The sequence below is a fragment of the Aplidium turbinatum genome, chromosome 15 (assembly GCF_918807975.1).
Source record: "Aplidium turbinatum chromosome 15, kaAplTurb1.1, whole genome shotgun sequence".
Lineage (NCBI taxonomy): Eukaryota > Metazoa > Chordata > Ascidiacea > Aplousobranchia > Polyclinidae > Aplidium > Aplidium turbinatum.
Window position 1 is genome coordinate 17558649 of NC_137486.1, and position 14529 is coordinate 17573177.

General features: G+C 35.6%; 1 protein-coding gene and 1 long non-coding RNA gene across 2 annotated transcripts; one reads left to right on the forward strand and one right to left on the reverse strand.

The window, feature by feature from the left end:
- Window positions 1-1859: 1859 nt before the first annotated feature.
- On the reverse strand, window positions 1860-8197 carry LOC145784551 (uncharacterized). The gene is made up of 3 exons (XR_014291020.1): window positions 7987-8197; window positions 5451-5545; window positions 1860-4557 (listed from the first exon to the last, which is right to left on the reverse strand). It is a non-coding gene; the product is annotated as an uncharacterized LOC145784551 (long non-coding RNA).
- Window positions 8198-10899: 2702 nt separating this feature from the next.
- On the forward strand, window positions 10900-14123 carry LOC145784432 (STING ER exit protein-like). The gene has a single exon (XM_082596245.1). The coding sequence runs from the start codon at window positions 10943-10945 to the stop codon at window positions 11594-11596; it is 654 nt and encodes a 217-aa protein (XP_082452371.1). The 5' UTR covers window positions 10900-10942; the 3' UTR covers window positions 11597-14123.
- Window positions 14124-14529: the final 406 nt, after the last annotated feature.

Below are 14529 nucleotides of genomic sequence, written 5' to 3' on the forward strand. Positions count from 1 at the left end.
ACTGTCTTTTATCGCGGTAACCTGGTCTGTGTTAATGGTTCAAAGTCTGTGCTGTATGTGAAACTACCGGGATTAAGTTCTGTTTGGCATATAGGCTACTGTTGTTTTTTTCCTTGTGATGTTTTTTTTAAGACGAAGTAAAATAGAGAGAGAATAAAATAACTTTATTTGCCAATCAGATTCTATAACAGTACGGTGCACAATAACATACAATCCATAAACGTAGAGAAACGCATAAGTACTCAGTGTTGAATGAGTCTATCTGATTAGCTTGGAACAGCAAAAGACCATTTGGTCATCTAGGTTAGAAATAAAAACAAACTGACTTCATAGTTAACGTTTTTTCAACAAGCCTTGAACAATGAAATTGCAATCGGATTTTACTCTATAGTTGAAACCAAACTAGAGAGATTGAAAAAAATGTTGAACATTTAATACTTTCCACTGGTTAGAAGGTAATTTTGTTGACAGAAATTGATTTTTAGCTTTGTAAATTTGAACTACGAGGCTACCTATCAGCTGTTTTAATGCTTTGGTTGGTTTTAAATCTTTATTCTCGGAATGACAAAACTTTGATAGGTTATTCCTGGTTGTTTCGCATAGGTTAGCCTACTTGTAGAGGCTTTTGACGCACTGTCATAAAGTGCACACCCCTAGAGCCGAACCAGCGCCGCGTGATCTCGAGTCGGCGCTTAATCATTGAGCTAACGCCACAGAGCAAACGCCACACAGGCGGTCTTTTGGATTCAGTGTCAACATATTTTTTTTTAAAAAGTACCGTAACAGTTCAGTAAAAAAAGAAAAGCGGGGTTCACACTGAGCTTGTCTAGCATTTAACATAAAGCGGGTGGGCGTGTTTTCATGTTTGGCGTGTTTCGGCTTTATGATTTGCGCTAACATGTTCACATTGGTTTCCATAGAAACAAGACGTTAAGCGTGTGGAAGCCATTGAGTAAGTAGGCTTGTTCAAATATCCGTTGACAAACTTTCAAAGTTAGGCTATAGCAAAACCCGACAGCGACATTGCATTTATCCACTTTGATGCTTCGTCAACAAGAAAACTTAGTATTTTTTTGAAAAGTAGCCTATGCAAGAAGACTACTTGCAAATAAGTTAATAACAATGAAGTTTTTCTTCTGGAATAGACCTAGGCTTTTTAAAAAAAAGTTTGTTTATTGTTCTTTACAAGTAGGCCTAGTCTAGGCCTATTTCGTGGCTGATTAACCAACAAAACAAACTGAAGTACGGTACGGTATTTTTAATAAATTTTCACAAAACATTTAGATGTTTGGTGCGGCCCATTCTTCAACGAAGGGATGACCTGGGTCCTGGGAGAACAAAATCTTGTGACATAATTGAGGAATGATTCCACCGTTAGTTTAGAATGAGTAGTAGTAAGTCTACCTTAGATGATCTGCTTTCTTGACAAAACGTGTCAGCTCCGCTTCTACCCTTTTTGGACCTCTGCTATGTTTGTCATATATTATTTTTCGTTGTGATGGTCAGAATAAAAACAAACTGCAAGCGCAGGTTACTTTTATTTCAGCGATGTTGGGAAATACAATTGGTCGTGAATTCAAGTGGCCCATTTGTGAAATTTCATTTGGAATCTTGTGTTAACTTCTCCGCTTCTCTTACAAGTTTTATGGTTTACCCTTAACCAAGACGGTCTTGCCTTAACATATCTCCGCATTACAACTGTCCAAAAAGTATAGGCTGTGGCTGACATCAGATGCTCTGCAAACATCAACAGTCATATACGACTGGCAATATAGGCTACAGCTACACGCGTCGGGCTCTTCTTTGCTCTAAAAACTACCAAACCAAGCACGGATGTACCGAAGCAAGCAACTACGGGGTACCAGTATATTGTAAGGCTTCGAAGTTGAAAACGAAAATTGACGATAACTACAACGTAACAAACGAAAAAATATATCGTATGAGTCAAGCCGTAGATAGTGTAGCTACATTCGTATCTACACTGGCCAAATAGACCTAGCATAAGGCTTAGGCACATGATGAAACCAAGACCTGAACATACACTGCAGTGCAATGTTGAATCCTTCGAAATAGAACCTACACCAATCATCACTTAAACTTAGTCTACTCTAACGACTAGAAAGATTCATATGATAAGTGATATCAATCATACCAGTGGCAGTAAACGCTCTAAACACTGATTGAACCAAGTAAAACAACGAACGATTACTATAGCAAGAAATAAGCTAATCTGGTATAAGCATGAAAATGACGGTACAGTGCATATAAGTCCACAGATCATTGTGAATGCACAGCCCACATATTTGCAGACAATAAGCACTTTTATCAGCCACACATATCAAAGTAAACTAGATACAGTATACAAATTCAAATAATTGCAAACAATATACAGAACAATATATGTACTGTAACCAGGGCTGTGGAGTCGGAGGAATTTTGGCGTGTTCGGAATGGAGTCATTTAAAAGGCTCACTCCGACTTGATACAAAATATTGAAAAACAAAATTTTTGTTTAGACTTTTAAAAAGAATATTATTTCTTGTTCGCCGTATTTGAGTCTGAAACTTCACCCGAAAATAGAAGTGCTTGTTTTTGTTAATTTTGTAAAAGTCGCTGTACCAATTTCGATCGTAACTTTGAAGAAATTAAATTTTACAAAAATGGAAAACGATAAAAATTATAAAAAAACCTGGAAACCCTGAAGCCGGAGTCGGCTAGTTATAAAACGAGGAGTCGCATATTTTTCGCCCGACTCCACAGACCACAGCCCTCCCAGACAGCCACTTTATCTGGTCCAAATCTTTACCAGATCGGGTACGATTTTGACCAGAAAGAGTGGATGTCTGGGTTGCATATAATAGCTTCTTTACGGTGTTCAAATAATCTCACATGAATTGAATAACGCCAGTGCAAACCACATCGTCTAAGGCAAACTTCAAATTACTACAATCACGGCCTACTAGAACACGGCCAAATATGTTGCTATTTGAGGAAATTTCTAAGAGTCTGAATTGTTACAATCATAGCTATGACAAACCTGTCATCTTCCCATTTCCAGAAGTAAGTAAAATAAGCAATATTTGTACCTAGACATATGTTTGGCTTGTTTAACCGGAGATTAGGTATGTATGTTAAGCACAACTTATGCAATAACAATGTAAAATATGTAAGATTTTCCAACTGCAACCTGGAGGTAGTATCGTTTGGTGTGTCGCTTTTGGTGAAATTGCATGTTCCATTTAAAATATCAAGGATTTTTTGTGAATTCTATGTTGTAAGCGGTTCATTTGATGTGCTAATTTAAATTTTAGTTCGTTTTGTTTTCCACCAAGTTTAATTTTGCAAGTAAAATGTGGCTATTGGCAAAAAATCCTGCTATACAAAAAACCTAACGACTGTATGATGAGACTACCTCCAGGATGTAGTTGGAAAATTTTTACATATTTTACATTAGTATTGCATAAGTTGTGCTTAACATACATATCTAATCTCCGGAAAAACAAGCCAAAAATATGTCTAGATGCAAATATTGCTCATTTTACTTACTTCTGGAAATGGGAAGATGATAGGTTTGTCATAGCTATGATTGTAACAATTCAGACTCTTAGAAATTTCCTCAAATAGCAACATATTTGGCCGTGTTCTAGTAGGCCGTGCTACAATACATACAATTTTAGTGCCAAACTCCCCTCCAATCTTTTATCACTTTTCAAACCAGTCACATTGCAATTTGCAACAAAGTGATGGCAAGCAGGTTGATCAAGAAAAACACAATAATTTGATATTCACGTGCGCTCACATATCGCGGCAGATTATGTAGCGTTCTAAACTAGTCATTGTAAGCTACTCGTAAACGATTAAAACAAAAAAGACGATATTTATGCAACAGTTACAAAGCATAAAAAGACGTGCAGTATGAGCGAAACGGAGTATTCTTAATAGTCGTTGAACATTTATAAAATAGCGATTTTCGTTTGTTGGCAATGCAGCAAAGTGAGCGCATTTGCCGCAAAATATTCAGTTCATTAGACAAACAGCTAACTGTTACATGTATATATATACACCTAAACACTTAACCGACCCAACAAAGAGAAATTTCTCAGGCTCAAGCGAGTGGGATTCAAAAAAGTTTAAAATGTTGAGAAAATAACAAACCAAAAGATTTTGTTACAATTACAAACAATGTCATGTTTGGAGGCGTAACCGATTAACCGTCACAGCAGTTTAGAAGATATTTGTTTGAGACCATGTAAACTGGGGAATAAGTAACAAATATCGTCTGCAAACTTTATGTGATTAACACAAATATTAAAAAATCAGACAAGTTAAATCACACTTATAATGTGCTTTTATGTTGAATAGTTCATACATACTAAACAGTAAACACTGTGTGACATGCACATATCAGAGGCGTGTTTGTCTAATGTCTATGCTTCAAAGTTTGGCGCAGGTAATCAATTGACCAAACAATGCTTCTTCATCTGTATTGTATGTAGCGGTAGACAGTGCTGTCTGTATTGCTGACGAGTTTTCTTTTAACATGGAGAGCAAACATTCCTGAAAAAAATATTTAAGTTACGATGCAGGCCGCATAAAAAAGAACTACGAAAAAGTACTAAAGTTGCTTGATTTATGTCAAAAACAAAAACTTTCAACACTTAAATAACATGCTTGGTCAACCTTGGATGTAACAGTTTGTACAGTATATATTGAAAAGCAAGCATACATCTTACATACCTAATTTGAAGATATAATTTTGGTAAAGAGGTTACTTTCTTCAACCATAAACAAATGAAACCAAGCAACCACACGGCATTTAACATATATATAATATATTAAACTGAACATAAACTATCTACGAACGTTTTCGGCCATACACTTGTTAGCCCTTTTCAAGTAACGAAAAAATAACTGATTTTACATCTACATTGAAATAAATAACTGATCAGATCTTCACACTAAATTGAAAACGAAATGCATAAGAATGAAACGGAAAAGCAGAGGAAAAAGGCACATGGCGGTTAATTCCACGAGGCAAACACGCATCACATCATATGTAACAAACATCAGTTATTTTTTCGTTACTTGAAAAGGGCTAACATGTGTATGGCCGAAAACGTTTGTAGATAGTTTATGTTCAGTTTAATATATTATGTTAAACGCCGTGTGATTGCTTGGTTTCATCTGTTTATAATTTGAAGATATTTAATATTTTTAATGTCAAGGACAAGGGACACAGTTAGCTCGACGTCGTCTGTTATAGTTCTTACAATGCAATGCTTTTTCATGTCCTGATGTTACTTGCACTATCCGCAATTCCGCATATCAGACAAGACAAAAACTTGAATTTTATTTTTGTGTAAACTTTTCGGTCTTTCTAAAATACTCCCAACAGGACTCTCACATCATCACCTTGCATTTTGTGATTCTAGGTAGTAGGTAATAATTACCCCGTCAGTGAAGTCTTCAAAGGAATTTGTGCTTTGAGACAGAAAGTCATTACAAATGCTCTCACTGTTGTCATCCGGGTCTTTCAGTTCCACAGCTGCACATAAAATAAGCAATTAAGCATTGTAATTAACTTTTACTAATTTTAAGCATGAAATTTTTTAATTTTAGAATATAATATATTTGGTAATTAATATACATTAATATATTTGGTAACATGTATATATAAAAGAAAAGTTTTGTTTTGAAGGTAACTCACAGCTCGACCACAATCAGATTAAATTGCATTTATATAGCTCATGCTCTAGCACTTAATTTTTGAGTAATTGTCACTGCAATACAAATATTTGGTGTCCAACAAATTGTTCGTAAGCAATTGTTCGTAAAGCAATTGTTTGTAAGCAATTGTTCGTAAAACAATTGTTTGTAAAATTAATTCTTCGTAAAACAATTCTTCCTAAAGCATTTTTTTGTGCATGCAGTTAAAATTTGATGTATACGAAGAAATGCTTTACGAAGAATTGTTTTACAGATTTCATTTTACGAAAAACAGTTTACGAACAATTGTTTTACGAACAATTGCTTACGAACAATTGCTTTATGAACAACTGCTTACGAACAATTTGCCTATATTATAACTCATATATTCAGATTCACAGTGACATTGTTGATACAATACTATAAAGTCACTCACTAGCCTAAGTAATATAATGTCTCTACTTTATACTGTGAAGATTCTTCCACTAAAAGCAAGATATTGAAAGAATTTCCAACAATGCTGTTGTGATCTTTCTTATGCAAGTTTTGTGAAAAATATCCATATAAAAGACTTATCTGCACAGGACTTACACAAATAACTTTTCGATTTCTGTAATTTTAGGTGTGATAATTGGTAGATATTAATCATTTTCTCCCATATCATCATTTTAGACACTAAAATCCTCACTCACAACATACTAATTGTATTTGTCAGCTTACAGTAATAGTACTTATATATTTGAAGTGGTTATATTTAACCATGGATTACCGTGGTTGCAATCAAAAAGCATTGTTTAGCAACAAACAAGGATAGGGTTAACCTAAGAGTTTTGCCCAGGATTTCAAAATCTCCTAAATCACAAGTTTTTGTCTTCAACTACTTTAAACTTTACTAAAATTATGGAAAAATTTCTTATCTGGTAACACTAGTGCTGTAAATATAGCCACGCCTTTACTTCGTATTGCTAATTTCAATCCATGTGTTTATTCATCATCAACATCCCTGTTCATCAAATACGTAAATAAAGTTTGTTTAGATAGCTCAGTTGCTACCCTGTAAATAAGCATTACGTACAGTCATACACTTAAGATTAGTATGGTGACACAGAAGCTGTAAAACACGCAGTGAAAAACCAAAACAGTACAGTTTACAAAAATATGAACAACAAATGTTGTCACACTAGAACTAGATTTCTTTTCAGCTCACTGACATCAGCAACAGCAGTAATGTTTTTTTTACCGTTTCAGCAATGTTTTCCAACTAAGTTGTTTTATTATCAATCATTAGTCTATTTAATATTTTTTAAGTCAGAATATAAATTAATAATTACCCGGATGGCCTAAATATTTTTCATTTTTTTCCGTAACGTTTTCTTCAACTTCCTATCTTTGTACCCATTATGCTTTTTATCGTACAGAGCAGGAACTTTTTAAGTTCTACCAGTTTTTTATTTAATTGTAGGCTATGTTTTATTTTATAATTGAAGCAATGTTAACTGCAATACAAAAAAATTAGTACCACTTGATCATGTACCATTGATATACCGGTAGTCTATCAGTGCTCTTCAACCTTTTTGTCCGTGGTACACCTTTTTTCAATTTTTAATAACTTTGTATACCTCACAAATAGCAATGTTTAATTGTGCACAGGAAGTAAAAAAAAAATTAACTAATTGTTTGTTAAAGTGATTATAGCAGTCTTGAACTGGACACAAGAAACTACGCATGCAAAAGTGCAAAAAACGTCAAAATTGAAGTTGATGTAACGGCTAGCTTGTTGTTGCATTGTTTCGACAAGTTGGACATAACGTGGTGTTAGCTCTTTCTCTATTCCTCCCTGCATTAAAGAATCAATGTCAAGTATCGAGTTTTGTTTGTTTGACATTGATCTCAACAAGACTGAAAAATCCTTCTTCACACAAATAAGTGGTAGGGATCTGCACCAAGACATCAATGGCTTTTTGCGCGAGATTTTTGTATTCGGGAAATTCAAGAAGAGAAACCCAACATTCTGTGTAATCCACTTTTTGGAATGAGTATTTTTGATTTAAATCAGCCCGTAGTTCCAATAATTCCTCATCTTCAGTTGGTTCGTTATTAAATGGTTGGATAATCCACGAGTTATTGCTTTCAGACATTGTTCGTTATCTTCAGGAAAATAGCCTACGTAGTCAAATTGTCGGCAAGTAATTTCAGGTGATCAACAATAAGGGCAGACAAGTTATCTTCAGTAGAAACGTCCTCAAACTCCCAGCTAGACTCTTTTATGTATTGACTTACCTATAGGAAAGTCATTGAAGTTCCTCGACAAAGCATTCTCTTTCCAGAGTGCAATTTTCATCTTCAGCGCATTGATCTTGCTAGTTGACCGAAATATATCACCCCCTCTCCCTTGAAGACTGATGTTTGCTTGGTTCAAACGATCAAAAATCGACGCCAAGTAGGCTATGCCAATTTTGCAATCCAGAATATGTCACGAAACTTGGAAGCCCGTGGGTCTCCATGTTCAGTGTAAAATGCCCCTAATTGTTCGCGAAGTTCAAACACACGGGAAAGAACTTTCCCTCGCGATAGCCACTGTACCTCTGTTGTGACTTCCACTATCACAGATCTAAGCTGTATACCCTTCGTATACTCTTCTCCAGCTGTATACCCTAGTTTTGATCTGGTATACACTTGGGTATAGGCTACAGTATACCCGGTTGAAGAGCACTGGTCTATGTCATGACTTCAAAGGTTTGTTTATCTGTTTGCTTTATAAAGTACCGTACTAAATTTTACCTTTAAATCACAGACCTAGCCTATACTATAGGTACCGAATACCGGTACATTGTGTTATACCGGTACTGCTCTGTATTGTAGCAGTCCAAGTCAAATATACCCCACTCGGCCTCAATAGATTCAGGGGCCAGGGCTAATAAAACAGCATAGCCTATGATACCGTAGCCTACATATTCTAATTCAGTAGGCTATAATACATCTAAACCTGAACTACGCTTTCATTCATTTGCCAATTATATATAAAGTTGTAAACTGTATTAGCCTTGTTGATCTTTTTGCAATGAGGTTGTTTGGAAAAAAAGGATTAACTTATCTTTGATTAGTTTTAAAACAAAAGCGATCTGGTTTTTCTGTAAATGTGGAATTATTTGTCAACTATTTAAGCCTCACTTAAGTATTCTAGTGACATCTGATGATCTGACCCAGGTTTAAGTTACAGCAATAGGCCTAGTATTTTTTCCTAGGCTTTCATCTTTCAATGCCAGTATGTTAAATCAATTAGGCCTACATCTTGCTGCTGGCTAGAATTTGAACTGACTGCTGATAATAATGTGTTACAAAATATCTACAGAGCCAAAACTGCTGACAAATTATAGCCTAAGCGAGTACAATCAGCCGATCTCTTCCAAACCTCGACTCGAAAGTCGAACAGATCGAGTTCTCATGTCAAGCGCGAAAGGGAAAAGTTGAAATAATTCAACTTCTGTTTTCACGCTTGAAATCGAGATCTTCAAACCGGTAGCGCGATTCGGTCACGCTTCACGCTCTCAGTGTGAACACTTTTTTTTCAGTGTGAACACTGGTTTTTTTGGCACGCTTTATGATTTGCGCTTATGCTTGTCAGTGTGAACCCCGCATTCTATTTCGTCTTTTGTGAGAATAATAGCTCGATCGGGACTTTATTAGGCTACTACGGAGTCAAAGTCCCGGATATTTGTGCCCTGCTAAATAGCCTACTGATGTTTGTCTAAGATCAACTTTTTTGATGTTGCTTGTAAGTTGTTGAACAAGGAAGATTGAGACGTTTGTAGTCTTTCTCCTGTAGGCTACATCTACTTTTTCTCACCTTTTTTCGTGTAGCCTAATTTCATATGGATGTAGGCTATAAAATGTGTGCATAGCTTATCTGAAGCAAATAAATAAATAACAAAAACGTACTGTATTAAAAAGATACGTTGTGATTTTTTGTGGTTCCGGGCAACTGTAATTATTCTGGGCCCGGGTCCAAAAGTACCTCCTGGACCCTCCTATCAACGCTACAGGGCACAATTAAGTAGCGCATAATCAAAAGTAAAACTAGCACCAGAAAACAATAAATTCCATCAATCGTTAAAACATATTTCTGTTGTGTTTTCATTGTGTGGAGCTTGGTTGGTTGGTTGGGTTTGAATCTGTATCCTCGAACTGACAAAGCCTTGATTGGTTATTCCTGGTAGTTTCGCATACTTGTAGAGGCTCTTGACGCAGGGCCGGTTAATCAAGCTTGGCAGAGTGAAGTTTTCCGATTGTTGAAATGTTGTTGCCGAGGAATTATTCCATTCACTAGGTGCCGCTGACTGGAGAGCAGTCCTGAAATGCGTTGCTTAAGCGCACACCCCGAGAGTCGAACTTGCGCCGTGTGATCTTAAGCCAGGCGCGTAACCACTGAGCTAACGGGGTGGACAGCTGTTGTTTGCTTCGGTGGCAAGATTAGAATAGCACCCAACTTAAAACACCAACAACGGAAAAACAATAAACGTTGAGTTAACTCTCCGTGTAATCATTTAACATGTGTTCGTAATTCGTGAATTGAAGCTAAATTTGGGAAATAGAAGGGCATCTGCAAAGAAATTTATTTGAATAGTCTGGCAACACTGGTTATGAAAGTCATACATTTTGGAATAACTCAATCAAGAACGCAATTCAATTCTATTTCTCACTCATTGGTCGTTGCTCGTCAATGGACTGGACACTTTTCAATTTTACCTGTAAAGAATTATGTGCTGACATTGTTTTGTACAACCTAGTATAAGAAAAACCGACCAGTATACAGTAACTTACTTTGCAGTTCCATGACTTAGCCGTGTAAGTCCAGCCAAATTACCCATATTTGCATTTCAACTTGCCTCTGAGTAGATTTCCTTAACATGTCACTTATAATGCACTGTAACTTTGTAAAATTAATTTTTTAATTTCTTTTAAACTAATGAAGTGATAGACCTTATCAAAGTGAAATTATTCGCAATAACAATTCACATTCAAAACAATGAGTACCGTATGGTTCATATTCCACACATTCTAAGATGTGTAGCCCATCATTAGAAACTAGTTATACCGTAATCTATACTCTATATAGGCTACCCACTATTATTGTTTAATGAGCTTATTTTAAAACAGGAGAATTTATTGTTAAGTTGCGTGGTTCATTTTATGTACAATTTACATTTTCTGATAAGGAACTTTATCTTTTGCAAGTATGCCAAAAGTAGTGTCACGTAGTGTTGTTTGTACGGACACCCAAGACCAAGAAACTTATGGAGAGAAACCTTTATATACATATTATTGTCTTTGTGGACAAATGATGTTGATATTAGATTGTTTATTGGAAAGGCTTCCATTAAGACGTCGAGATAAGGCACGTGTCATTGACAAAAGCAAGCATGCTCATCGAATAAGCAATGTGGAACCTGAAGAAGAAATCTATCTTCGCTGGAGTGATGGAATTGAACAGCAATTTCGGGAGAAATGTTCTAGATGTAGTTTGCCCATATACTATCGCCATTCTGAAGCAGATAACAACGTTAGGTTTATTTTTAAAGGTGCTCTTGTTGCTGAAAGTGAAAGCTCATATAAAACAAACATTTATAAGCAAATGGATAAACCAAAAGAGGTGAAATTGGTGAAACACACTATGAACATGGGTAAATTTAGCTCTGTCACAGTGTCAACAATGGATGAAGATGAAGATGCTTTAGAAGCACGAGAGATCGCTGATAGCTATGCTGCCAATGCAAAAGTGATTCAAAAGCAGCTTGAGCGGAAAGGCATGATTGGAAAAAGACCATCCTTGCAAACTGTAGACGATGTAAAAGCAAAGAAAACTAAGGGAACATTAATTGACAATAAGTAATGAACCAAGTGCAAAATGAAGTGAGAAGGTGACTCTTATTCACTGCTTCAAATATTCAATAGGTTTGAACAGAGGTGCTCAACGTTTGGTAGCCACATGCCGCATTTCGTAAGTCTTGGTAGCCACATTACAATTTTTACTCATTTTTTTCTTGAAATTTGGCCTGTGCTTTAAGATTGTATATTCTAGAACCCAGATGGGGGCCACAGACATTCTTTTGCGGACCACACTTTGGGCACCGCTGGGTTAGAGAATACAATTTAGGCAAGGATTGTTGTTGTATTTGTTGTAATGCTCTAGAGTCTGGATAGAAGTAAACATTCCAAACACAAAAATTTACTATAAACAGATTTATCAGGGTAACTGTTAAATTGTCATATTCTTATCATACCCTGGCTTCAGTGGACTGTTGGAAATTACAAATCAATTACAAGGTTTTATTCATCTTTTGATAAAGATATGTGTCAATGCAAATTTTATCAATAATTTTATTGTCTTCTTTGATTTATCAACACGCAAGCTGAAAAACCAGCCAACCACACTAATCTGTAACTGCTTTAAAGTACATTTTTTGAATTTCTGCATGAGATTAGTGCATGCGTGTCAGGGTTCACTGCCTAAAACGTTGTTTATGATTCGATTGCTATTCTTTGTGCTGTGTTTTGTGACCATTCCACGGTGTTATTAGTGCAGTGACTAATACCATGCAAACTATATAAATATGGTTTAAATCAGGGGTGTCCAAAGTCTGGCCCACGATATGTTTTTGTATGGTCACACCTGTTGTTGCACAATGTGTTATTTTTGGCCCGCAGACACACAAAAATCATATCATACTAATTCAACTTGCTTATATTTAAATTATTGAAGACAGCATTTTCTCAGACAAAGCCCTCAAGACAAATTTAGAATCTTTGTTAAATATTTGTAAAATCACTTATTATTGCAAATTTTGTAGAAAATTAATGCTACACAAATTGTCATTGTCATACTTTTAATTCAGTTGCATTTAAGATCTGTATTGCGATGTATAATGATTTACTTCCACAGAATTTTGAATTGGAAAGCTTTTCAAAAAACTGTGTGCAACACAATATTTATAACTGCTTAAAAACTTACACAAGCAAAAATCAACTTTTGTATGGAGAAATTTTGATGAGACTAAATGTTAACAAATTGTTGCTTTATTTTAATCTATAAAACTTCTTTGCATGAGTATTGAGTAACTGAAATGAACATTAAGATATGTTTGATGACATGATCAAACCCTGACAAATTTTGACTTTACTTGGCTATGGTTATAGCTTACAGGTGTTGAAAATTTAACCATATAAGGCAAAGTTATTTTTTATCACAAAATCGTTTTTCAGTTTTGTTTCTTTTTATAAAAAACTGTAATACTATTAGCTATTCGTTAAAAGATTTAAAAATTCTCCATTTAGTTTAATGTGATCAGGACGTGGGTATAAAGAATTGTACCATGGTATATACCAGGGGTGGGCAAAGTTGTTCAAAAAAAAGAGCCGCTTGCGGATAAACCATAAACACCGGCGAGCCGCAAAATCAGTTCACACAAAATAACATAACAGCAATAAAAACACAGTGATTGTTTATCCATATCAGTTTTGTACTTGACTCTCTAATCTCTGAAAATTTGGACGATAAGTTGTTAATGCTGTGCGATTTAATTCTTCCAAGTGTTCATTTGTCAAGGTTGCACGATGTTTTGATTTTACAAAGTTATAAATTCTTATGAAAATGAAAAGTAAATTCTGGTGCTACTTCTAAGCTTCAACTAATCGCTGCATAGCGACTTTATGAAACTTCCAATTGTTGCTGACTGAACGCAAAAGGAGCCAAGAGAGGCACAATATTCCTTTTGCAACGTCACAATTCCATTGTTTAACAACAGCTACAGTAAAAGAGAGACTCCTTTTTGATCTTTGTATTGTATTGGGCGCAAATTAGATTTTGAGGAAAGTGTAAGTCACAAATTCTAATTTTTACCAACTGATTTTCGCGCCTCTATCAATGTGGCGCCCATGGCTCAAACCATGCCTGCCATATCTTAGGTACGCCACTGCTTGGTTGAATTCGCGAGATAACATATTTATAAAATATAATCTTAATTTTTTTGTAATACGATTCAATACAAGAGCCACAAAATTTATTTTGAAGAGCCGCATGTGGCTCGCGAGCCGCAGTTTGCCCACCGTTGGTATATACCGTACCTTTGTTGAAATATGCCGCAAGAGACTTATTAATAGCCTTGTGTTTTGTTTTTGTGTAGCATATGCATATTTTTCCTCCAGATAATTCGTGTTTTTTCTGTTACTTTGTTTTACACATGACAATTCAAAAACGCAAAAGGGTTTTAGCCCACATTAAACAGGTTAGCCTTCACTTGAAATCAATTGGTTTGGAATTTGGATCACACTGATGCAGTCCCCATGGATTGTATTATGCATTGTCCGACACTGGTATGAACAATAAGTTTTCCTTTTTAATGTACGTTTTTATATTTCAGGATATTTTGTCGGTTCTTATTACAGTATATTACATGCTTAAAAATCAATTTTAAATTACACACGAAATCATGGGAAAGGAAAGAAAACTGCCGACTATCCAATACATTAATCCTATGATGATTCGTTACAATATGTCCAAGGCGGAATATTCCAGAACATCAATTTCTGCTTTAAGTGGAGTTACAGCTGGTATTCTCGGCCTTACAGGTCTACATGGATTCGCGTTTTACATTATTTGCGCACTTGGACTTTTTGTAGGACTTATCTTGAAGTCTGGAAGCAGCAAATCAGAATCAAAGCAGTATTTTCTTTCCCGTCGCCAACTTTTATTCAGCGGCCAAATGGGAGGATTGTTCACCTATATTTTATTTTGGACATTTTTGTATGGCATGGTTCATGTCTACT

Excerpts from the sequence above, each read along its gene's own strand:
- LOC145784432 (XM_082596245.1), top strand. The coding sequence starts at position 10,943 with ATGCCAAAAGTAGTGTCACGTAGTGTTGTTTGTACGGACACCCAAGAC.